Source organism: Vanacampus margaritifer, chromosome 9 (assembly GCF_051991255.1).
Source record: "Vanacampus margaritifer isolate UIUO_Vmar chromosome 9, RoL_Vmar_1.0, whole genome shotgun sequence".
In the NCBI taxonomy this organism is placed as follows: Eukaryota; Metazoa; Chordata; class Actinopteri; order Syngnathiformes; family Syngnathidae; genus Vanacampus; species Vanacampus margaritifer.
The window spans coordinates 26,086,573-26,111,160 of record NC_135440.1 but is presented as its reverse complement, the minus strand read 5'-3'; the positions used below and the strand labels follow the sequence as shown (position 1 = coordinate 26,111,160).

At 41.8% G+C, this 24,588-nt stretch overlaps 2 protein-coding genes across 9 annotated transcripts; one reads left to right on the top strand and one right to left on the bottom strand.

Annotated features, from left to right (window-relative positions):
- Nucleotides 1–6,876: 6,876 nt before the first annotated feature.
- On the bottom strand, nucleotides 6,877–20,680 carry dedd1 (death effector domain-containing 1). Of its 8 annotated transcripts, none has more exons than XM_077575569.1 (6): nucleotides 20,553–20,680; nucleotides 20,156–20,241; nucleotides 18,798–19,288; nucleotides 18,362–18,493; nucleotides 17,466–17,600; nucleotides 6,877–10,603 (listed from the first exon to the last, which is right to left on the bottom strand). In XM_077575569.1, the coding sequence occupies exons 3-6, from the start codon at nucleotides 19,255–19,257 to the stop codon at nucleotides 10,212–10,214; spliced, it is 1,119 nt and encodes a 372-aa protein (XP_077431695.1). In that variant the 5' UTR covers nucleotides 19,258–19,288; nucleotides 20,156–20,241; nucleotides 20,553–20,680; the 3' UTR covers nucleotides 6,877–10,211. The 8 variants fall into 8 exon arrangements, with proteins under 8 accessions (XP_077431695.1, XP_077431690.1, XP_077431689.1 ...); XM_077575564.1 differs by having other exon boundaries at nucleotides 20,173–20,241; XM_077575563.1 differs by having other exon boundaries at nucleotides 20,173–20,241; nucleotides 20,464–20,564.
- A 145-nt stretch (nucleotides 20,681–20,825) lies between these two features.
- rabac1 (Rab acceptor 1 (prenylated)) lies at nucleotides 20,826–23,511 on the top strand. The gene is made up of 6 exons (XM_077575570.1): nucleotides 20,826–21,013; nucleotides 21,297–21,434; nucleotides 21,506–21,718; nucleotides 21,849–21,946; nucleotides 22,126–22,227; nucleotides 23,057–23,511. The coding sequence occupies exons 2-6, from the start codon at nucleotides 21,316–21,318 to the stop codon at nucleotides 23,143–23,145; spliced, it is 621 nt and encodes a 206-aa protein (XP_077431696.1). The 5' UTR covers nucleotides 20,826–21,013; nucleotides 21,297–21,315; the 3' UTR covers nucleotides 23,146–23,511.
- The last annotated feature ends 1,077 nt before the right edge of the window (nucleotides 23,512–24,588 follow it).

The window sequence follows — 24,588 nt, the reverse complement described above, 5'->3', positions numbered from 1 at the left end:
ATAACATGAAAGCCTTTTTTACATATTGCATCTTTTTTGACCCACAATAAACAAGTGGCCTATTTTTACTCAACTGCAGTGGGGAAGGTACAGCATCTATCCAGAGGGAGGCATTTATTTGAAGACACACGCACACACACACACACACACACACACACACACACACACACACACACACACGATTCGTGCATTCAGTGTTGTTGTTGTTTTTTCATTAGGATTTTACATACAGCGGAAATATGATAATAATCAAAATAAGTGTGTGTTTGTGTGTAAGTGCTTACGAGTCTTGCCTGGTCTAAATCTTGTAAGTGTACCTAATATTGTGACATACACTAATGTATTCTGGCGGTCACTGCTTGCCCACCTTTTGAAACACGCGCACACACATGCGCGCGCGCGACGACGACGACACGCACGCGCGCGAAAGCAGACGAGGTGCAATCGCAATCTCTCGCATTAATTGCGAAACTGGCCGAGCGACCTTTGAACCCTGCAGGTCATTACCGCATTGTGCAGCGGGCCAGAGAGAGCGAGGGGACATTTGGGAGGTGGGGGGTCGTCGTGCACAGAAAATTGATTCATTTTCTTGCTTGATATTGGGGTTAAAAAATAAAAGTGTGCGAAAGGAGAGTTTTTTTTTCTTCTTTTATTAATGTCACGTAGAAAAACGTTTAAAAGCTGTATGTAGTGTGTGTGTGTGTGTGTGTGTGTTAGTGTGTGTGTGTGTGTGTGATAAGGTGCACGTCCAACATCTACGCTCAGGCATCATTCTTCTTCTTCTTATTTTTTAAATGCAAAACAAATCCGTGCTAAGTGAACGAATTTCTTAGCGTGTCGTTTCTCAGCTTGTGCAAAGCAAATAACTTTGCCGCGTCGATATTTGGCCAAATCAAGCAAAACAAAATGTGTTTTTGTTGACTTTGCCCTGCGGGTGAAGACAAATGAGTCTTACGGGATAAATAAATGCTCATGTATTTTTATTGTCAGTAATTATGTGCGATGTGTGTGTATTTACAATTATTTGATGTAGTTAATAATAGCGCAACTTTCAATTCGTTGCAATCACAAGTGAAAGTGATTTTTTTTTAAAACATTTAAAAAAAAAAACGTGCAACTTAACAGGTTTGCATTTGTTATAGGCTACAATGCATTCTTTATTTTAGCATACTTGGTGCACCAAAGTTGCAACAGAAACAAAAAAAAAAGTTCAAATAGGGCCTAATTGGGTCAGGCTAAATGTTTACGCGAACTGAAGTTTGCATATTTAACAAGTGCAAAATTTAGAAGTTTGAAATGTTAAATGAATGGCCAGTTTAATTTATGATTTAGTATGAAGTAACACGCGCAACTGATTTTTATTCATTTAAATATTTTATGCAAATTTACAAAAAGAGTGTAAACACTCCCCAAAAAGTTATATTGAACAGATATCGAATATTATTACAAATTTACTCTTGATTTGAATGGCTAAAATATTTAAATGCATTAATTGAGGAGCTTTTAAATATAAGTGTTTAAATTGAAACTACGGTGCGATTTTTATAATATTTTTAACATAAATACGATTTATTTTAGGTCACCTATATTTATGATTGAGGTAAAAAAAAATAAAAATGAAGAAAACACAATACAGTATTTAACACGTCACTTAAGTCACAGCTGCGTTCTGTCTAATTCGATCCTCTCTTAAAGCAAAGCCTTAATAAAGATTTAAATAAAGCTCAATTAAGTGCCATTAAATGGCCACTTAACAGCCACACAATTAAAATAAGCATTATTATGTCTATCAAGGCAGAATTGTTGGAAAAGACCAGTTGGTTGGAAGGTGCAGGTGTTCCTAATGAAGTGTCCAATGAGTAGATGATTTTATTCTGTGCAGTTTGTAAACAAATATGTTGTTATTAATAGCGTCCATAATCGTGCTAATGAAAGTGCACACGCATGAACACACACGCAGTTATTTACTCTCACGCTTGACGAAAGATGCGCGAACAAAACACAATTAAAAAGCGCATTTGTTCAACCAAAATGAGCTTTAAAAAAAAAAAAAAAAGTTTAACGAGGCGGAAATGTTGATTTGCATGTTGTAGGTGTAACGCACATGTCGTTATTAATAGCTTCCATAATTATATCAACCCCCGCCCCCCCCCCCCACACACACACACAAGCTTGAGCAAAATATGCAAATATGCAAATGACACTGCACTGAGAGTCCTAAAGTGAAATCGTGCATTGTTACTTAAAATGTCCCACAATTATTGCATTTACAAAAAGGCTCTCAAGCAGATCAACGAGGACATGTGATCAGACACAACACGTTGTCCAACAAGCCGCCATTGCATTTTGCGAGTCATCCCCCCCCCCCCCCCCCCACCCATGGCAGCAGCAGCCGACCACCGAGCCAGCATCCCGGGGCCCGCAGCTCTCCAAACATCGCGAGGGCTCGGAGCTCTCCCGCCTGCGCGCTCTGCTCGGCTCTCCTGTGCCCGGCGAGAGCGAGCCGCCAGGCCGGCCTCTTTTTATACAAGGCCCCGTTGGATCAGCCTCCTCCTTTTAATTGATTTTCCCATAATTAACTCAGTGTGTCCATCGATTTCCCCTCAACGTGGACGCCGTGTTATTGTGGACACCAGCAGCACTACAACAACTACCGGGGCGATATCGACCGCGCGCGCGCGTGCGTGCGTGCACTCATCACGCGAGAAGAGGATGCGCGGCGTGCAAAATCGCGCACCTGCGCTATCACGTGGCCGCTAATAAAGTGGGACGGGCGAGATTTACAGGTGCGAGCGTGACATCGGACCATGCATATTTTCCAAGTCAGCTTTCCAACTATTACTATACGAATCAATAACACTCACACACACACAAACGTGCACGCGCGTGCGTGGAGGTGGCAAAGGTGCATTCACATATAAAAGTAGGCTTTTTTTTTTTTGTTGTTGTTGCACTTTTTAAACAGTGGAGAAAAAAAAAAGAGCATTTACCAGCGCTTCCATCCGCGAAGGTCTCCATCCACGCCACGCGAGCCAGCTTGTCTGGACAACAGTGGAGATGGAGAGGATGATGGGGTACATGGGGAGGCAGCAGAGGTGGCGGGTGGGTGAGGTGGGGAAGGGGGGGGGGGTCTTGATGCGGCTGGGATAGGGGGCTCAGCAATAAAGCGAGAGGGGGGTGTAGGAGAGAGGGGGGGGGGGGGCAAGTGGTAACTCCCCATCCTTTTATAACCCCCCTCCTCCTCCTTCCCTTCCATTCTTTCCCCATCCCTCATCCTCAACGTGGATCTCGCTCAGCGGTTGCCATGGTGACCCGGTGGCTGTGATGCTGAGGAGGAGAAAGAAAGAGAAAGGGAAGGAGAGTGAGAGGAAAGGTGTGTGTGGGGGGGGGGGGGGGTTGCACGCGGGGAAAAGTTGTTTAACTTTGACCTTCTGGGTGTGTGTGTGTGTGTGACGTCACACAACAAGCGTGTATCTTGCTTCCTGCCACGTGAGCTATTTTGAATCGCAGGCCTTCGTCCTTGCAGCCAATGTGGGCGGTCGCCTCGTTGGCGTCCTCCGGAGGAGGCAGGTGGAATTACACATGAGAAAGGGAAGAACACGAACAAGAAAAAAGAGAAAGAGAAAAAGAGAGAGAAACAAAGAAACAAACTTAGAATCAAAATTACCAAAAAATAGATCTTTTTTTTTTTTCTTTTCCTGTGCTCGTTGCTCTGGTAAGAAGCCAAACATATATTAAAAACAACCAGTAGTTCAAGTTCCAATTAAAACCCTGACGTATATGATCTGAGACATGCAATGCACGAATAATCCATTGGAGGGCAGTGTCACCAGCTGATGGCTTTTCCAGCGACCTTTCAAGTTCATACCAATTGAGAAAGGAGAGACACTCATATTTATTAATAGTGGGATTTTTGGAAATACTAATATGTTTGATATGTGTTTATTATTGTTATTATTATTGTGACCAAATATGACACAAATTAAAAGTCATGTGGAAGTTGATTTTCAAATTTTTTTTTTGGGGGGGGGGGGGGGGGGGTGGGCAAAACGACCAATAAATACTTTATTTACAAAAGATCAGAATTTTCTCTCACATACTTCATGGTTCAGGCTTTATAGGGTTAAGATACTTTTATAGACACCCAACACCACCTAAAGCAACAACAACAACAACAACTAATAAACCAATAATGGGAAGAATTACAAATAAATACATGTATATTAAAAATAAAAATAAAAATAAAACTTCAACTTGCACTGTTAAAAAAAGGCAAACGTATCCAAATCTCCAACAAAACAAAGCGATTTTGTTATGTTTTTGCAAAGTGCCAAGCACCCTTCGGGAGGTCGACTAATTAAGTCCTTACAGGCTGTCGTCCTGCAGAGTCACACGACATTCCGTCCATCCAACATGACATTTTTCAGCGGGGCGGGTCAATAAGCAGCAGCAGCTTGGGACGCCATCAGCGAGAAGCAGCGTAGCCTGCAGGTTATACAAACAATAACGCGGGTCCCGGCGGGCCCGATAGTGTCTATCAGCTTTAGATGACACGTTTCAATAGCGCGCTGATTTGGGCGCCGCGAGATGGCTGGCGTCTCCATCCAATCAAGGAGGTGAGAGCAACACCTGCGGACAGCGGAATCAAGTGGAAGGCCGGCCAGTGCTCGCGCCTGGCGCCGGGCCGCGTTTCACTTTTTGCAGCGCCATGCAATTTGCACGCACCGCAACACCTCTGATGGTGTTTTAGGCCAATAAAGCCAAGTGTGTGTCTGTAATAGAAATGTTTCACGTCACGCACTCAAGGTTGTTCCCTATGTGATTTCATTTGACAACAGCGCCATAGCAACGGCTCCTCAAAACCCCCTCTGGGAACCTTGACCTGGATGGAGATGGGTCAGGCTTCAGGCCCGTCGTGCATGCAGGCAGCCTGCGCATTTCTGCTGGTCGAAACACCATCAGGTGCGCTGACCTACATTTACTATAGAAACTAAATGATGCACTCTAAAAACAGTTGGGTCAAAAATAACCCAACTGTGGGTCAAAAATGGACCGATCCTCTACTTGGGTCGACTTTTGAGTCTTTTGGCATAAAACAACTCATAAATATTGGTCAGATGCTTTACTCGAGTCAATTTTTTTTTGTCATTTTGTACAAAAACAAGCCAGAAAGTTGGATCAAATTGAGCCATAAAGCGGATCGGTCCATTTTTTATCCATAATTGGGTTACTTTTGACCCAACTGGTTTTAGAGCGTGACCATTCTACTTGGAGGTGTCGGAAAGAGGAGAAGCGGCAGTAAAACAGGCCAAGAATTCCAGATGTCTGAGGACTAGTTGAGTATTAGGTGTCAAATATACAGTGTTTATATGACCTTTAAGAGAAGTGACACTAAAACAGGCCAAAGTACATGATTATCTGATCTCACCAAGCAAGCACTTTACCGTAAAAAGAAACAAAAAAAAACTGTAAACAGAGTACTCACCAGTGACAGAAGCGGTGGCAAATGTCCTCAAAGAGGTTCCTGTGAGGCGAGTCTCATCACATGAAAGATTCTTCTTCCGTCTTTTCTTCTCGTTACCAACAGTTTAGACATATTGTACACTTTCGTTATAATCAGTGTTGTGCTCGTTACTAAAAAAATAACAAGTTACTTCATTTTAAAAGTAACTCAATTACTATAATTATGATTACTTAAACTAGTAAAAGTAAAAAACCTACACCGTTCCTATATACTCAACTAAAGTAATGAGTGTATTTCCACAACGAAAAACTCGTCTTTGACTCTCCTTGACTCCCGAATCCGTTACTTGCCCACAACGTGTCTTCTTCGTTAGTACGGAAGCTCACGAGTGTCGCACAATTATTAAATGAAATCATTTTTCAAGTAACTGACTAACGCACCATAGTGTAACTGTATCTGAGTTACTGTATTTAAAAAAGCAATGCTTTAGATTATTAGTTATTGTAAAAAGTTGCATTAACATGTTACTAGTAACTAGTTACTGCCCAACAAACTTTTTGGGCACCAGTAGGCTTCTGTGGTGGTACAAGTTGAAGTCTCACGAGATTTGCCAAAGTCTCGTCGGACTTCAGAGGCTTTGCTGCTTTTACAGACGGCACAGAAGGAAAAGAATCATGTGAACTATATATAAAAGATCTGGTGGGGGGGGGGGGGGGCGAAGTGGCAGTACAAGATGGCAAGACTGCTCCACATAAGCGCCCCCGTTCCTCCGACAGGCGGCGACGGGGTCGTGCGAGAGGGAGACATTATTCCGAGAGAGGGAACATGACAGACCATCGTAGACTTTAAGAAGCGGCGCCGTGCAGAGTGAGACTTTGAAAGTGTTACATTTGCCCGAGGCGGGCTTGGGGCACTTTGGCTGGCCATCAAAAAGAAGAAAAAGACACACACAAAAAAAAAAAAAAGACTGAAATCACACCAAAAAAATGAGAAAATACTTTGAACAGGTATTTTCTCTGAGGTTTGGTTCCCCTTTGACCTTTAGTCCGCATTCAAAAACAACCTATTGGATTTCATGATGCCTATTTGGCCACGTGGTTTGGTGTGCATTCATTATTATTATTATTTTTTTTTTAATCATGTGACTCAATATGACACTACTAAAACTGCCTAAACCGCAGAATCATGTTGGGTCTGTTCCACATTCTTTATCAACCAGGAAGTAGCTCACTAACTAACAAACAGGTGGACAACCAAACCCAAATGCAAATTTCTAAGTTGTTTTCACATTTATTTAGAGTTCATCCTTGGTACTGTTTTTGAATGATTATTATGACAAAATGGTGGCCAAAGATTTTTGTTCCGCGCTGTTAAATGTGATTCGACAGTAAGACACACGAGTAGCCCGTGGACCCGTTTTTAAAAAAATATTGAATTGAATTAATTTATTTGTTTTGAGCAGATCAAGCAATAGGACATATTCAAAAAAAAAATCCAAACATAGCAATAAATTGTAACAAACGATAAAAAAAAAAAATAGTCATAGCAAGAAAAAAAACATCATGTATACCAGCGGCAATAAAGAAAGCTCAACATGTGCTCCTCAAAAAGGAATCGGAAGAAAATAACTGATTGAATCCCGCCACCATCTTCCAACAAAATACACAGCATTTATACAGCTTCCGCTTCCCTAATATTGATATGACATCAATACAAGTCCGACTGGTCAATAGCATGTTAAAAAAAACTGGAACGATATATACAGTACTATCTAAATAATAATTGGCACCATTTTAGAACACAATATGCTGCAGCAATCATTAAATACCAACAATGATAATAAAACAAAAAAAAAAAGCTCATCACTACCAACAATGGTAAGAAAAGCCAAAGCAGGGCAATTAAAGCTGTGACGAGATCTTTGTTTGTAGGATGCTTTAAAGCTAGAAATGTTTTAACATTGCTTGCGGTGCAAGTCCAGACTGTTGCGTGGTTTTACCCCACAAACGGACACACAAAACTCTTCCTGGTAGTTCCACATTTGGGTCGTGTAAAATTCCCAAAGCCGAATACCAGAAGTACTCCAAGTAAAAAAACGTTGTACGTTATTTGGTAGCGATTTGCCAAATGCTTTAAATAAGATTAATAAGGTATAATATTTCACAAGGTCATGTAAGTTAATTGAATTTCATTGAATAAACACGATTTGTGTGAGTCTTGTGTATAATCTTTACTGTGTTTTTGCAACGTAAATAAGGGCCGTTTGGAACATTTATAATTATTTCCTCATACTTCAATACAATAGGTGAGATATGGAAGAATTAAAAATCATGATCTAAGAATTCTTTTTATTCATGATTGTGAGGTTTTTGGACATTTTAGTTCTGATGTGCGCATTCCACGGCAACTTGTTATCAATTATTGCACCCAAAAATGTGTCTTCCTTCACATTTTCTGATTGCAAACCATCCATGTGTATTTTCAACTCTGGATTGCTTTTGTATTTTCCAAATATCAGTACTTTTTGTTTTGTTTACATTCAGAATTATTTTGTAGAGTATCTGTTTGCTGAAAGTGAACATTGGCAAAGGTTTATCGAAATAGTGTACACTATACATATGCATATTTTTAGTGATTTAAAAAACAAAACAGAATCTATTTAGGGCAACCACACCTTTATTAATATTCACCCATAATATATTAGTTTCCCAATATAGCACAAAATACTCGTCGGGGCCTGCAGAGTCCAGCCCTTGAGCCTAGACTAGTCTTCTTGTGTCAGTCTAGTGGTTTCTGCACAAGAAGAGCGGGGAGGGGGGCGAGGGGGCGGGGCTTATTGATCGTCGTCTTTAAGTGAAGTCCGGGCATTAGTTCCAGCAGGGTGACCAGACAGCGTTCCGTCAAAGACGCACTAGGGGGGATGACGGCAGTCCGGATGTGCGCACTTTGGATTTTGATCCTCCAAACATCGCTGGTATCGAGCGACACACTGTCCTGCCTTGTACACGCTTTTATTTGCTGAGGGAAGCACTAGCAGCTCTCACGCACACACACACACGTTGAATTATCATCCGGGGTGATGAGGACTTGTCCACGGTCGGCTGAAGGCGCAAGCTAATCACTGATGTCATCTACTGCTGACCACTGACCACAGCAATCGCAAGCTGCAGGGTTATCGTCTTAGGACAATCCGGGATTCGTCTGCTTATCTGAAGAGGGCGCGTTTGTGTCGCCAAAGTTAAGACGCAAAGATGACTTTTCCCTCGCCTCGCTTTTCCACTTCCGACATATTACAGCAAGGTGGCAAAATTCTGTCCGACAGCAAACCGAGGCGTGCGGAAAGGTGGTAATAAGAAAAAATAAATAAATTCTACTCATCTCTGCTTCCCATTCCAAAAAACAAAACAACTTTATCCACATGGAGACTGTGGGCAACAGGAACTATAAACGGAGAGTCAAGTTTGACATTGCAAAGTCCAGAGTTAAGGTTAAGATGAAACGTTTTTTTTCTCCCTTTTCCAACTTCAAGAAACAAATTCAATCCAAAAGGAGACTGTGGGCAATATCATTTTAAAATTCTAGAAGAAGAACTCAGGGCGATGTTGTCCACATACGTCCAAGACCACTTTCCTCACTTTGATTTTCAACATCAAAAGAAGTAAAGAGGAAAGTTTTTCTGAGGAGATTGTGGGCAACATGAAAATAAAGTGCTGCAGCAAAGTGCAGAGACTGAAATCTGTAAATAGAGCCTCCAGAGTTACGGGCAAGGAGCTCCAAAAGTTACAAATCGCAGATCTTTTTTTCTTGTACTCGCCTCAGTTTTAGGGGGATAAACAATCTGAAAGGAGACTATGGGCAGCACAAAAACAAAGCATTGGAGTAAAGTGCGACTGTGGATTGAAACTGCACCAACCACACTTCTTCACTCCCCTCACTTTTTTTTGGTGGTTTTAAATGCTTCCTTCCGAGTAGACTGAGGGCACTCCAGCAAAGTGGAGACTGTGGGCTACAATCCTATAATGTCCAGCGCTAAGAGTGAGGTTCTCCAAAAATTAAGGCCCAAAGATTTGTTTTCCTTTTGGACTTGGTTTTCTGAAAACATCGTAGCAAGGAGACCATTTTTAACCAAGACGAGACTACGGGCAGCACAACAATTGGCCATTAAACTATTATACTGCAGCAACCAGAAACAAAGTTGGGTTAGGGACCAAAGATTGATTCTACTAAATGCCTCAGTTTAAAATGTCTAAATGAATACAATTGAAAAAGAAGAAACTTTATCCAAATGAAGACACAAAGATAGATATATTAATTAGTCACACCACTTTTTAACAGAAAAACTCATTAATAAATGAGTTTTGAGTCCTATTTTTGACAGGACCCTTTTTGAGGATTTCAAGGACCGCGCGTGAAAGCCCAACTCGACGTGACCTCCGTTGTGACTCGCGTTTAGCGGCGCTTACCACCGTGTCCTTTTGTTGCTCCTGCTCTGCCTCTTTTTTCATTCTGCTCTCCGATACCGAAGCACCCGGACGCAAATTCAAAAGAAAATCAGGAGCATCCGCTGTTTCCACTACAAATTCAAGGTTGAAGGCTTACCACAAACGAGTGGTGCTTGCTGCCATCTAGTGGCCGCTAGAGGTATTAAGTGAAAAAAACCCAACAACAACCTGCCCTACTTGCAGCATGTGAATGTGCTATCATAGCAAAAAAGTCCACCTGCATCCCCCGCTGATGGTCTTTGTGGTCAGCAGCGGACGGCGCCGGCGGACGGCGGCGGCGCCCTGCCGGCCCTCAGCAGCCAGCGGCCTTCCTCGTAGTCATCCTGGTCCACGCTGATGAGCAGCCGCACCCCCTCCGAGCCCGTGGCCACCCTCAGCGAGTCGGTGATGAAGACCCCCTTGAGGGCCTCCAGGAGGGCCCCGCTCAGGTAGTCCACCCAGAAGGCCTCCAAGTTGTCCAGCTCGGTGAACTTGATGTCGCACACGATGGCGCCCAAGTCTCGGGCGCGCAGCAGCGAGTCGGCCTGAGCGAAGAGCTCGAACTGGCGCTCCAGCGGCTGCCGCTTGTCCGAGCGCACGCCGTTGCGCAGCGCCGAGTCGTGCTCCAGGTACTCGGCCCGCACCCGCAGGCGGATGTCTGAGAGCGGGAGGTGGTGGTGACGGGGGAGGAAGAAGAAGAAGGAAAAAAAGGGGGGCGGGGGAAGTGGAGTCAAAACGAGAGGGAAGAGAAAAAGGGACAGCAGTCAGAAACCTCAAACAAAAAGCGCTTTTAAACTGCACGGTACCAACTTGGCTCTGCTCAGACTTGCTCGCTTTTCCCACTTAAGAGAACACATCGCATCAGTCTAAAAAAAGAGCAACGTTATTATAGTTGAAAAAACAAACATAAAAACTATAGAAATATCCTAAACTAAACTTTTTTTTTTTTTATTCTTCGTACACGAGTTTTTGTGGCTTATTTAAATATTTATTTCGGTATAAGGTTGACCAGTCGTTTGGGATTTTTTCCACTCAATATTGTACTCCAAATATTGAATTAAAAAAACTCACTCTTAACTCATTCACTCGTAGCCATTTTGACTGAAGCAACCCCCTTCGCTCCCGGCTGTTTTACTGGATTTTGACTGATTTTGCAAGGTCCACAGAATATTGTGTTCTATTGCTATAAAAACATGGAACCTACCAAAAGAAAGATTAGAGTCTCAGAGGAAAAAAGTATATTTTTATCTGTTTCCATTTCGCAGCAATTAGCACTCAATTATAGCTAAATTCTTTCATTATTCACAAATCTGTTTCAACATGGCCTTGGCTGATCTCATATACACTGCTGCCACCTGCTGGCCGTTTTTGTAATAACTACCATTGCTTCGAGCATTCTGTTCAGTTCAGAGGCTGCATCAAAAGCCTTCTGTATGCTCTAGCACAAAAATCATCAAATATGTTGAACATTATTTTTCCAAAGTAAAAGCCGATTGAAACTTCACATCCTGATCCCGGAATTGTAAAATACGCAAACTCCTCTGACGGCGAGACACATCACGGGTCGACTTCTTCCTGCCACGAGTGGTCGTATTTTTCTACCTTTTTCGAATTTTTTTATTTGTTGTTGCGAAAATGGTGAAGAAAATGTGAGGACAATTTGGGGAAAAAAAACTTTTGATCTAGAGATGACCAATATATTGGACAGATGGAAGCCCGTCCGACGAAAGCGAAATTGTCTCTGGTTTTGAAAGTGGAAAAGCGCCAATGGCGAGAGCAGCACCAAGTTCGGTAGCACGCGGCGGGAAACGGACGCCTTAATTGACCAATCACATAAAAGGGACTGAAGAGCGTTTTCTCCAAAAGGAGCTTGCGAGCGAGTGAGCGGAACACTAACTGGACTGGAACGTACACATTGTCATTCTTGATTGAGCTTTTGCTAAAAGCAGCACAAATCGTTGCCAAGAACCCAAAAAAAAGGTGCAGTCGGGTCGAGCAAAATGGCGGTTTTAGTGAACTGGGAATGAGAAATACTGCTGCCATGGAAGCGCTTGACTTGGACTTTGTGTCAGACGCACACTCAGCAAAATTCCCAGTTGGAGCTTAGCAGTGCGACGGCGCTCGGGAATTCCGTCTTTCTTTCTCTCTTTTGGGGTTCCAGCTCAAGTGTTAAGCGCCGAATCTGCTTGGAAGAGTTTGGGATCGGCGGTCATGCAACGGCACAGCGAGGGAGACGGGAGGATACGTACTGTGCTGCGCACGAGCGCCGCGTCCCCCCGCGTCACTATTCCAGAACTGCCAAGTGGAAAGCGGCTGCTTGACCACGACGGCTGCAACAGAAACTCGTCTCGCCCCCGCCGAAGCCGTCTTTAGTGTGGAACAACAATATTGATCCAACTCAGAAAATATGATGCACTCCTCCGCGCTTGCAACAGTGAAAAACTTCTAAACATTTCAGGGTACAACGAACGATTATTTGAATAATCAATTCATCTGTCAACTATTTATTTTGAACCGGATGAAACACATTTCTTCATTTCACATAAAACAAGACATTCTTTCAAATTGCCAGTGCAGAAAATGCACAATCGTTGATTTGATTTCGAGTCAGAAAAATCGGCAAAAATGTTGATCATTGTTTTCCCCCCCAAAAAGGAAGCAAATATCTTGTTTTGATTCAATACAAAAGGCAGTCAGTCTGCTATCATGGAGGACTTCGGAAATGTGAGAATAATTACTGTTGAGAGGCTGAAAGTTCAACAATCTCGAAACAACTGCTTATAAAAATAGTTGTCAATTGTAGGGATAAGACCGATATTGGGCATTTTGACGGATATCGGTATCTGCCTTTAAAAAAAAATAATAATAATAATCTGACGGCCGATAATTTATTTAAAACCATTTTAATCTCGGCGAACTATTTTTTTAAATTTTCAGTTAACTTTATGAGATGCTGTCGACCTTGGGAACCTTCTGAGCAATTTGTTTTTGTCCGACATTAAAACAAAAGAAATGCGAATGTTTAAGATTTCAGATATTTTTAAATCTCGGGGAAAAAATATTTCATGTAAAAAAACGATAACGAGCTATGGTATTTTACTTGTTTAAGTTTCCATTTAACTTTTTTAAAATGTACTGATAACCTTGGGAAAGGATGTCTATTGTCTAAGATTTTTTTTTTAATCCAAAAATTTGACGCCAATATCTTTCTTTTTACTGAAAAAAATGTTGCCTCCAAGTATCTGTTATCGGTATCGGCCCTAAAAAAAATAAATAAATAAATATCGGTCTATCTCTAGCCAATTCGTCAGACAATCGTTGAATTCATTTGGAGGTCGAAGGACTGTTTCAAGGGGAGCGAGACCCTGATGGAGTCCAAGTTAATCATCCTCCTGCTAATGAAAGTCAACACTGAGTTTGTGAATTTGTCTGCGCAGGACTCCACGGGGGCAAAGTTTGCAAAATGCCAACATTAGAAAGTCAAATGTCGAATTAAAATGTCGATTCTCGCATCTCTTAACATTTGCAAAAGAGCAACGCGTTTTAACAAGGGTCGTAATTAGACGGACGGAAAAACAATTCCGTGTGGTCACAGTGGAATTCATCAGAATGAGGGTGAGGGTGAGGTGGTCGATAAAACACCTGACAGGAATTTGGCACGGGGATCCATTCCAAATATTGATTCCGATTTGATCGGGTCAAGCTTTTTTTTTTTTGCTTTTGTTTTGACACAAGTTACAAATGTTAAAATCTAGCTGAAAAATCCCTTGTAAATGAGGTTACACAAAAAAAATGAACGTTCACAGGTCAAATGTTTAAGAGAAACAATGAGAAGAAAGTGCTTTACCGTCAAGTGCCACGCCTAAACCACGTAAGAGGGCTTTTTAGGGAGAGCGTGAAGACCTGGATAAAATGTGTTGGGACAAGAATTAAAGTGCACCAGTTGAAAACACCACACAAGACAGAACAGCATGAAGACTTGAAAGATGCATTTGGAGGTTAACGCTAAACCGTGCACGAAATGTGGGACACAAGATACGGGATGCTGAAGAACATTTTCCTCATTGGAAACATAAGCGACGATTTATTGATTTTTTTACAATAATCCAAGTCTAAACATTCTGATTAAGATTGCGTTTAACCAAATTGTGACTAATATGAAGTAAGCAGCAAAATCCACCTGCTTTTATCCATCTCAAGGGGCGGCCATTTTCAGTCGACAGCATGTGTCAAAATGGCTGCCCCCTAAAATAGATTTTTTTTTTTTGTTGGTGCTTAATACATAATCCACAAACATATTCATCAGAATACTGTGCTAAGGCAAATTATGATGCATAGAACATATTAAGAAATTTCCTTCAAATCTGATCATATGCATATTAAACTACTCAAAATGGCCCATCTCAGCAACCTTTTTTTTTACAAAATTGTAAAAATAAAAACATTTGAGGAACAGGACCTCAAATAAGAGTGAGTTTTTAATCATAAATTAGCAATTAACCTGAACACAGTCACATTACAGTGATTTAACAATTAATTGTAGTTTCATAATAAATATGGATTGTTGTTCGTCACATAAGTTTCTTGTACGTTCTATTAACAGCTCTTGCTCAGCGCCGTCATTTGGAATAAGCAAGAAAAATTTTAAATAAAGTCTGCTTTGACAAAGAGCTTGTGGCAGTTTGAATATGGCGCAATATTGCCGTTATCGTTACATCCTAAAAGGCAGCTGGATAAAACTGCGAGCGTAAACGATTCACAGTTTCATTGACGAGCTGACATTACAGTCCAATACTTGCACCGATCAATAACCAAATTGTCCCGATCCTACCATGTCATTTTGCATTGAAAAATCTATTTTCGAATTACATTTGAACGGCAGACCATGTTTTTTTGTCGGTTTCCTTGAAGAATATGTTTGTGTAAAGCAAGCGAGAGTGTTTTGGGAAACGAGCATCGACGTTATGACACACAAGCATCCACTTGTTGCGTCATCACGGACGGGAGATCCTCGTTTACCTTCCGCACTCGAGCCGTACGCAGGGACGGTTCCTATTTTTGTTTTTGTTTTGTTCCTCAGTTGTGCCTCCCTGAGTCCGTCATCCTTTTTGTGCCTCGGCCCTATTGAGCCTCAATCCTGAGCCCCAATCCTGAGACCCAATCCTGAGACAACCTGCTGGAATCAAAGGCGCAGTCAGGGCAGCAGCAGCAACACGTTCACAGTCACAGGAACATCGCTCGCGCCGGGGCAAAATGGCGACCCCCCCAACGCCCGTCGGGCTTTTGTCACAAGAAGGATATCGGGATGGGAAATGGCGCAAATAGCAAAAAGCAAAACCTGCTACTTGGGTTAACGAGAAGTTAAGTTGCGGCAATAGAGCAGCTTCGCTGGGAAGAATGTTGATCACGCCATCCAGTGCGCCTTTATTTGTCCTTGAAAATATTTGGGCTTTTGCGGATGGTTTGTGTGCAAATGAAGCGGAAGGAAAGTTGCATTGGCTGGAAGGTTTTTTTTTTGTTGTTGAATTTCCCCATCACAAATTGTAAAGGCAAAAGGATGATGGAGCCACGTGGGGTACACAACCAGTCGCCTATTGGATTGGTTGTGTACCCCAATCCTTATTAGGGCCTATTGAACAAGCCCCAATGTGGACTAAAGACTCAATACGACAAAGTGAAAATGCTGTTGTGCGAGTTGGGGGTCTCTCACATTTGAACACATCTCGACACGGGTGCCATTTAAGAGGCTTCAACACGTGTGGTGATGATTGGAATGCTTGTGCTGGTCACGGTTTGGTAGTACACCTTTTTTTTTTTTTATTCGTTACTTCATTTATCTCATTAGCAAGTCAACTTGAAAATGAAAAAAAAAAAAAAAACGCCCACATCTTTCCTTCTCTTATGGTGACAAAATTGCACAGGAAGCAACCTGGCGCTCAAGAGTTGTGATGGTCGGCGGCTGAACAAAAAGTCAACAAAGGAGCAGAAATTAAATGCATGTTTGTTTAGATGATCCAAACTAGGGATGGGCATGAGGAAAATGGACTACACCAACTATTTTTTTCCCCCTCTATATGTCACTTTCTGAATGTTCTGAACTCCTGTTTCCATAGCAGTATCGTTGAAAAGAATGGCAGCTCGGAGGAATTTGTGTCACAGTGTGGCTTTGAGATGCAACACTATAAAAATGGCAACATTTTGAAAATGATCACTAATTGGTGTTGATGCCATAACCACAACAACACAATTATAAATACGCTACATGCAGTACGTGGGTCTGTTAGCTTGTGATGCTAGCTGAGGACACGTCGCAACAAAAAGCACAAAAGCAGTTTAGTCACAGAGTTTGTGTAAGCCGCTTCATCGCGAGCGTGGAGGGAGCCATGGTTGCAAATGTTCAAGTTGAAATACTGACATGGTCCCAAAAACGTATTTATACGTTTGTTATGGGTTTTTGGGGGGGGGGAAGAAAGCTTTGATGCCGACTGACCTGAAGAGGTCGCTTAAAGCAATGGTAGTTATTAAAAAAAATTGGCTAGCAGGTGGCAGCAGAGTATAAGAGATCAGCCAGGGCCATGTTGCAACAAGTTCTTTTTGCCATTGTTTTCAACAGGTTTGCGAATAATGATGAAACTTAGCTATAATCTAATGCTAATTGCTGCAAAACAGAAACAGATACAAAAATACTTTTTCCCTGAACAAACGAGATCCTTTTTTTTTTCTTTTGGTAGCTTCCATATGTTTATAGCAATACAGTAGAACAGAATATTCTGTGGGCCATGCAAAAATCAGTCAAAATCCAGTAAAACAGCCGGGAACGAAGGGGGTTACTTCAGTGAAAATGGCCGGGAGTGAATGAGTTAAAGATGAATTATTATGCCCATCCCTAATCCAAACATGATTTTTTTTATGGCTTGAACTCACATGCAAAACAGATGGATAATTAAACTCAACTAAGTTCAAGTTCAAAATTGGATTACTATTGCAGCACCGCAACACATTTGAGTGTTCGAGAGATTACATTTAATTTGCAAAAGTTGACTTTAGTGCCAAGAGGTCAAGTGTCGCATAACAATATTGCGGGAAAGGCCCCAAAGTCTTACTTTCCGGCTCTAAAGCTGATGTTTTCGACAACACCAGGCTGACATTTAAAAATGGAACGAGTTTCCATCAGTGACAGAGACCTGAAAGTTCTTTGCCATTTGCAAACGTTGACATTTTGCTGGACGAGTCGCACCGCAGGAACATTCAAATGATGGCTTCATTTGAATGTTAAATCACGAGCAACACACCTGACCGCCAACGCGGTTTGGACAAAAGCTCAAATACAATTCAAAAGAATTCCTGTACTATAGAATGATTGTGTTTTGAAGTCAAAAGCGACTTCCTATGCAAAGGCTTCAAATGTGCTTGATTCATGGCAGCAGCAAACGGAAAAAACAAAGAAGCAGGGAATCGTTTTGCCTCGGAGAAAGTGTGAAATGATGATGTGTGATTAGGGAAGGAACGCGCTGTCTTACTGCACGATGCTTTGTGAGCCGGCGCCGATGGCGGCAGTGGCGGCGCCGGCCTGGTCTTCTTGGGCTTGCGACTCCAGCCGTTGCCTCGCTTCCTTCGCCTGCGCGCGGGTGCGCCGGGCGCTGGGGGGTCGGACCCTGCCACAGAAAGCACTACATTAGTTCAGAGATTGACAAAATGACATTAAATCTACAGGAAGTGAAAATGCTTAAACTAAATGTACCTAACGATACTATATAGATGATCTGTCATAATATGAATACCTCAAATATAATATGCATTAGGGGTGCGAATGGCCGAGTACCTGCCAATTCGATCCGTATCACGATTCAATACGATTAATCACGATACAAATCTATAAATTGATTATTGGGATTTGTACTCACATTTAGAAAATACTGATCAGAACAACAACTTGTAAATGTACACTGTAAGATTTGTAAAAAAAACAACAACAAAAAAAAACTTTATTTATCTGAAACTTCAGGCTTATAACTGAGTATTTAACAAACGGGTTGCAATCGGTTTCATGTTTGAACAACATTAAAATAAAATATTAGGGCTTAATATTCCATTAATATAACTTCCATGCTTAAAGTGTGAACCCGAACCGAAAGCAAGACATTTTGTTGAATATTTAAATTTTAAAAATGGATGTTTAAACATCGATCCGGCCGCATATCGAATCGCTTCGAGAATTGCACATTGTAAGATCGCAATATATTGGCGAATCGATTTTTTTTTTAACACCCCTAATATGCAGATGTTTTTTTAAGGATATTTTGAGATGAGGTTTTGCCAGTACTGTACAGTACTAATAGCTCATGATAACAATGCTCTGTAAATGGACTATAGGGTTCCTGGCATGGTAATTGCAGCCTGGAGGGAGCCGTCGTACCTGTTCTCACTTGCTGTGTGTAGGAAGGAGGAGGTATTTCAGTTATTCTATAGTGGGACGTCCTCTGGCCAGATGTGCACGGCGACTTTCGGTGTTCTACCCGGCATCGCTTGTCAGTTCTTTCTGGAGACACTGCAATGTCATACGCATACATGGTGATTAGTCATCAAGGGGGGGTGAACAGACAGAGACAGTAAATAAACACCTCTCTCAAATAAACGTTCCCAGCTAGGGGAGAACAAAAAAAAACAGTAAAATGAAAAGTTTAATGCTCTATTCAAGTTATTCTCTGAATTCATTTTCTGGGCCTTAAACTATTCATAAAAAAATCATAAGGGGGCTGCATTAATGACTTGCATTTCTTGGCTTTTTGTGGCAGGGCCTCGTCCCAATCCCGACTGTATTTGTGGTGGTGCTATTGGACTTCAGGACTCACCCGTTCTTCTCCTCTTGTGGGAAACGAGAGGCAGCAAGTCGTGTCGGGTGAGGACTCTGAGCAGCTGCAGAAGCGGCTCCAGGTTGCCTTCACTGATGTACCCTCGCACCTCCAGCTCCAGCAGCAACTCCAGGCCGTTCCTGGGCTTGAACCTGGCCAGCGTCGGCTGCTGGGAGCCCCGCGACTGCAAGCGCCTCCAAGCTGCCAGGAGCTTGCGACTCGGGGCCTCGCCGGGGTTGAGCGGGTTGTCTTCTTCGGGCTTCACCGTCCAGATGGCCGGGTCCAAGGGGTGAACGTAGGTGCAGATTTCACTCAGGAGGAACGAGAGCACGTCGATGTCGGTGTCCGTCAGGTGAGAGCCGACCACTTTGAAGACCTCGTGGAGGGACAGCAAGCCATAAAAGTAGGAGCACTCGTTTTCTTCCCACTCGAGTGAGTGCCTCAGTGCGGAGCTGGCCATGGCGATGTCACCCAGCCCTTTTTAGATCTTACTACCCGTGTCATTACAAAGGAAGGGGGAGGGAAGCAAATGCAGTATATGGGTCATTTTCAGATACAGTATTTAAGAGTGTAGAATGGCTGGCCAGGTTATCTCAACCCGAAATCAAACCATTACAACTCTGCGCTAGCTAACGTGCCATATAGTCTTTTGACATGTTTTAGCACGTACGTCGCACATTTAAATTTTCTATGAAACAGAAAAAACTCTATACATATATACGGTGTTGAAGCAATGTAATATTGTACAAGTGCCTCTTGGCTGTTTGTAAGGACATTCATCAAACATTAGACCAATTACATCCTATGTCTGTTTAGATCACACTTTTCCCTCTGCAAGCAGATTGCTATGGTAGTCCAGCACTTTTTAATGAGTGAAGAGCTTGTATTTCATTTTGACACAATCATTTTGACTTGTGACGCAAGCTCAGAATTGTCCATAATTTGATCACCGCTTTTGGTATTTTCAATATTTCTTAAGACCCCTGGCACTTTCTTGGTTGGTTTGTCTTTGTTCTGCATGCCATGTTTTGGCTCTTGATTTCAATTGATCAAATAAAGAATTGTTGGGGGGGGGGGTGATAAATTCACCGCTAAATTTCATTTTGAAATCAATTAATGGAGTATGTAGTAAATACCTAAAGTACAGCATGTCGTATTTGTTTGTCGTCATGCCACACCACTGATAATTTGACGGATTGGTGGCGTTTTAAGTAGACACGTTTTGTTTTTAACCACGCTTTAAGCAGGTGTCTTATTAAGCAAGCAAAATCAACAAGCTAATTGTGTTCCAGCGATAGAACAGCTATTTAAAATGCCTGCCTTTTATTATTTGTATGATTGTATTAAATTAAATTCACCTTTCCAACATATGTACCTGTAGAGAAGAAAGGGGTTCAGACGAACGCTAACGGAGGAATTCCAGCGTTCACAAATGACACCAAACCTGCGAGGGAAAACACAAACGAGTCTTAAAACGGTGGGCGTCTACTTACTCCTACACAAGAAATAACTAGTAACATCTGTCGAGTATTTATTGTGCTTACACAGCGTGAGCTTACAGTTAGCATGGGATGACGGTGAAAGGCGTCGCGCTACTTAACCAGACAAGAATACGCAACAGTCGATCATTTGTCTCATGAAGCGATAAAAAGTCTACTGTCATTACGTTGATAAGGCGACATCCAAACAGACGGCGGAGCAAAACAATTCACTTCCCTCCTTATATAAAGACAGCCCACCGGACAACTTCCTTACGTTGAGAAACTGTCCAATCACAGCTCGAGTTCTGCTCGGACGTCGCATTTTAATAGCTGGTTTGGTGTCAGATTTGTCACTGTTATCCAACAAATAAACAGGAAGAAGAACCAACAACTGATCTCGATTCAGTGGTTGAAATATATTGGAGATCTGATCTGGCGTCAGATTTATTCAGTCTCGTCAGAGCAAAAAAGACGAGAGAACGACTCCAAGGCTGATCTCAGATCGGTTTATATAATACGTTGTTTCAGATAAGAATGCTGCATCTTAACGCCGCTGGTCTGGTGTCAGTTTTTGTTTGTACAGTTTCATCGCAGTAAAAAAGAAGTACAGCCACGAGTTGATCTCAGATCTGCTGTATTGCCGTGTTGTGCGGTTCGCTAACTCCCATCGTGGGAGGCAAAAAATAGACGTCACTTCCGTCAACACCCGGACACAACACGGACTTCTTCGATTGTGTGAGTTTTTTGTAACAATTACTCATCTAAAGCACATTTTTATCATGTTGTTAGGGTGAAACCGCAGCGAAACTGACGTGTGTCGTGCTGTTGTGTGGCAATCGGTGAATTTGAAACAACGACGAAGAAGAAAAAGCGAATGAGTCGTTAGCTAGTCGCTGTGATTGTGTCGCCGTTTTTAAAGCGTTTTAAAGTTGTCTTGTGACGTGTCGGCCTCAAGTTTATGTAAAGTCACGTTTTTGAAGTAAGTCTTGTCTAATGCCTCACTCATTTCTCGTCTTAGGGTTAAAGAAGCTTAGTAGATGCAAGTTCCAAAGGGTGAGAACTGCCAGGTTGACATGGAGAGCAAAGCTGGAGATGTCTTCGGTGCTGAGGATGCTCATCCGACAGTTACGGCTAGTGCATCGGGGATCCTTGCCAAGTAAGACATTTATCACCGGGCGTGCACATAAGAATTCAAAAGTCAATTTTCCATGATGTGCCCCTCCCCAGGCTGGGCCTCCCCAAAGGCCTTTCGGCCAGCGTGGCCAAGGAGTGGCTGGACCGGCGGCGGGTCTCCATCCGGCCGTGGGCCAGCTTCGCAGACCAGCGAAAGTTCTCCAAGCCACGCAACTTTGGCGAGATGTGCCAGCGCGTGGTGAAGAACGTGGACACGTACAACAGCAACTACACCTTCATCTTCCTCGGACTCATCCTCTACTGCATGTAAGTCATCATGGCGTGATGCGGCTACGTTGTGTGTAATTGAGATTATTATCATTTTTACTTATTTCATGCTTGTGTTTATTTCTATTGTGCGGTAATGAATAACAGGAATGTTTTCATCTGTCTTCAGAGTCAGCTCTCCTATGTTACTGATAGCGTTGGCCGTCTTCGTCGGTGCCTTCTACATCATCCACCTTAAATCGCTGGAGTCCAAATTGGTGATCCTTGGTAAGCAAGGGCTGACTGATTAACTGGCTGATATTAGCTCTTTAAAAAAAATCAGCAAAAATGGTCAAAAAGACACAATGTAAGACAAAGATTAAGACGTCCAAACATTCTCCCCTGAAAAAACTGTCACAAAGCAAATCTCAATTTTTTTATAATCTACACTATTGTTTGTTTTTCAGGCAAGGAGCTGACTGTCCCACATCAGATGAGTCTGGCTGGAGGAATCTCCCTACCAGTCTTCTGGTTGGCTGGAGCCGGAGCTGCCGTCTTTTGGGTTCTGGGTCAGTCTGTCATTTTAAACACCGTTTTTTTTCTAATGCTAAACTGCGTCTTGTTCCTTGGCTAATGTGTGCACGAGACAATACAGTAGTCTAAATGATGTACAGTAATCCCCTACCCCCCCTCCGTCAGGGTAAGTTCCAGACCAACCCCGTCGAGTCAAATATGTTATATAGAAATACATTTTGAAAAAATAATAAACACATTGTAGCATATAATACATTAAAAGAGAGCAAGAAGCACAATGGATAACAAAAATATTTCACAAACAGTAAAACCCTTGGTGTGTTAAGAGTAAACTTTCCAAAGTTAACAAAATAAATTTATCAAATCACAATATACAGCAATAATCCTTCGCCAAAGATGTACATTCTAAAAAATGAACCTCCAGCCGTCATTTTCTGTATGCGTAAAAAAGCAGGAACGAAGAGAATTTGCCATTCAATAATCTTCAGCAAAAACTAGGCTGAGCTATAAAAAAATAAAATAATACTACCTGTTTTCATTCTTCTTTCAAATTTACACCTTGTTCAACAAAATAGCGTGGTAGTGAAATATCCGTCAACAGTTTTCACTCTCGTCATTTAATTCAACGGTGAAACAGAAATCAATCCACACCGGATTTCCTTCAAATTTTTGTCTCTCACTCGACATTCGAGCCAGATCCAGTTACAACTCTAAGTTGTTGAAGACACCACAATGATTGGATATTCGGTCGCAAAGTCGTGGTGGGGGGCATTTTTGGGAAAACAAAGAAGCATCTCATTCATCCCTAAGAAATACTACAGTATGAACTCTAATATCAACTTGTTTTTTTTCTGCGCCTCTCAGGAGCGACCTTGTTTGTGATCGGCACTCACGCCGCATTCCGTGAACTGGAAAACTCCGACATGGAGGAGCTGCTCATGGAGCCCGTGTGATTCGCGCAACCTCGCTCACAATGTGTTGCTGTTACACACGTGTATGATCATAATCATTTTTTTTGATGGCGCGTGCAAACACACGATCATGAAATGCCAAATTTGACTTTTTATACATTGATGTATCTTACGTCATCGTATTGCATTGATGCAACTTTGAACTCCACTTAAAGTGCAATTTAGAAGCTTTGAACACATTTAATCCTATATTGAGTCTGCACAATTCATTTGAGCTTTTGCAATTCAGTTTCACTTATGCTGTGTTAATGTAGTACACATTTGATATCTTCATTGGATCATTTCGGGTTTGTGTTACAAATAAAGTTCTGACCATACAGCAGAAAGAATGTTTGTTTTTTTAATGGATTTTTGGCTCCTGGTGATTATTATTATTTTTTTTAAAGAAGTCCACAATATTTAATATTTCAATGGAGTTATCTTGTCCTTTCCTAGTCACTGGGGCGCTGTTATTGAGCCTAAAAGTCTGAATAGAAATTTTTCTCACCGGTGTCAGTACCAGATGTGATCGGGCTGCCAGATCATATCGGGGTCGCCTAAGCAACACGTTACACTACAGGATGGGCCGGAAATTATCCAGTTGACGCCAAACATTGGAAAGAAAATATTAAAGATGTAATTTAAACAACAAAATGTACAGACTGAAATAAATGATACACAAATTAATTGCTTAACAAATATTGTCAGTTTAGATTGTTAATGGTTCCTATTATCATTATTATCATTAAGACTGACTGACTTTGTGATGTGGTTGTGAACAGAAAATAAACCAAACCGAAGTGAATCGCGCATTTTGTCAGCGCTGCAGTAGTGACGTCACCGGCAAGCGCGAAGGCGCTTCTATTTTATTATTTCTTCAATCTTAAAGTATCCTGCTTTTATATTCTTAGGTTTATTCACGTTTTTACAATTGTAGTCCATACATTTTATTTCAATTGCATCTTTAATAATTTCCAATGTTTTACCATCATATTTTTCATATAACTTTATTAAACAATTGTAAACGGACAATTTCCATCCAATCCTGCAGCGTGACGTCATCTCTAGGCGACCCCGATACATTCTCGCAGCCCGGTGACATCTGGTAGACACCGTTCAACCCAGTTTGGGCTAAATATATATATATATATATATTTTTTTTAATGTCACTTTGTTTGCTCAGGTTGCCAACTGTTGGCAAACAGGCCTCACCCCTCACCTCATGTCATTCAAATTTCTTCCAAGTTCAAGTCAATGTGCTTAAAAAAAAAAAAAAACACCACCACAGCTATCTGCCATGATGTATCCAAAGCATTTTGAGCGTAAAACCATTTGTCATAAAAGTACAGTCAAGTGTGCTTATCTTGAAATTGCAAACACACCTCAATTTGCAAAATAGCCTCAGGACAAAAAAAAAAAAGTCTTAAGCACAAATAATACAAATGA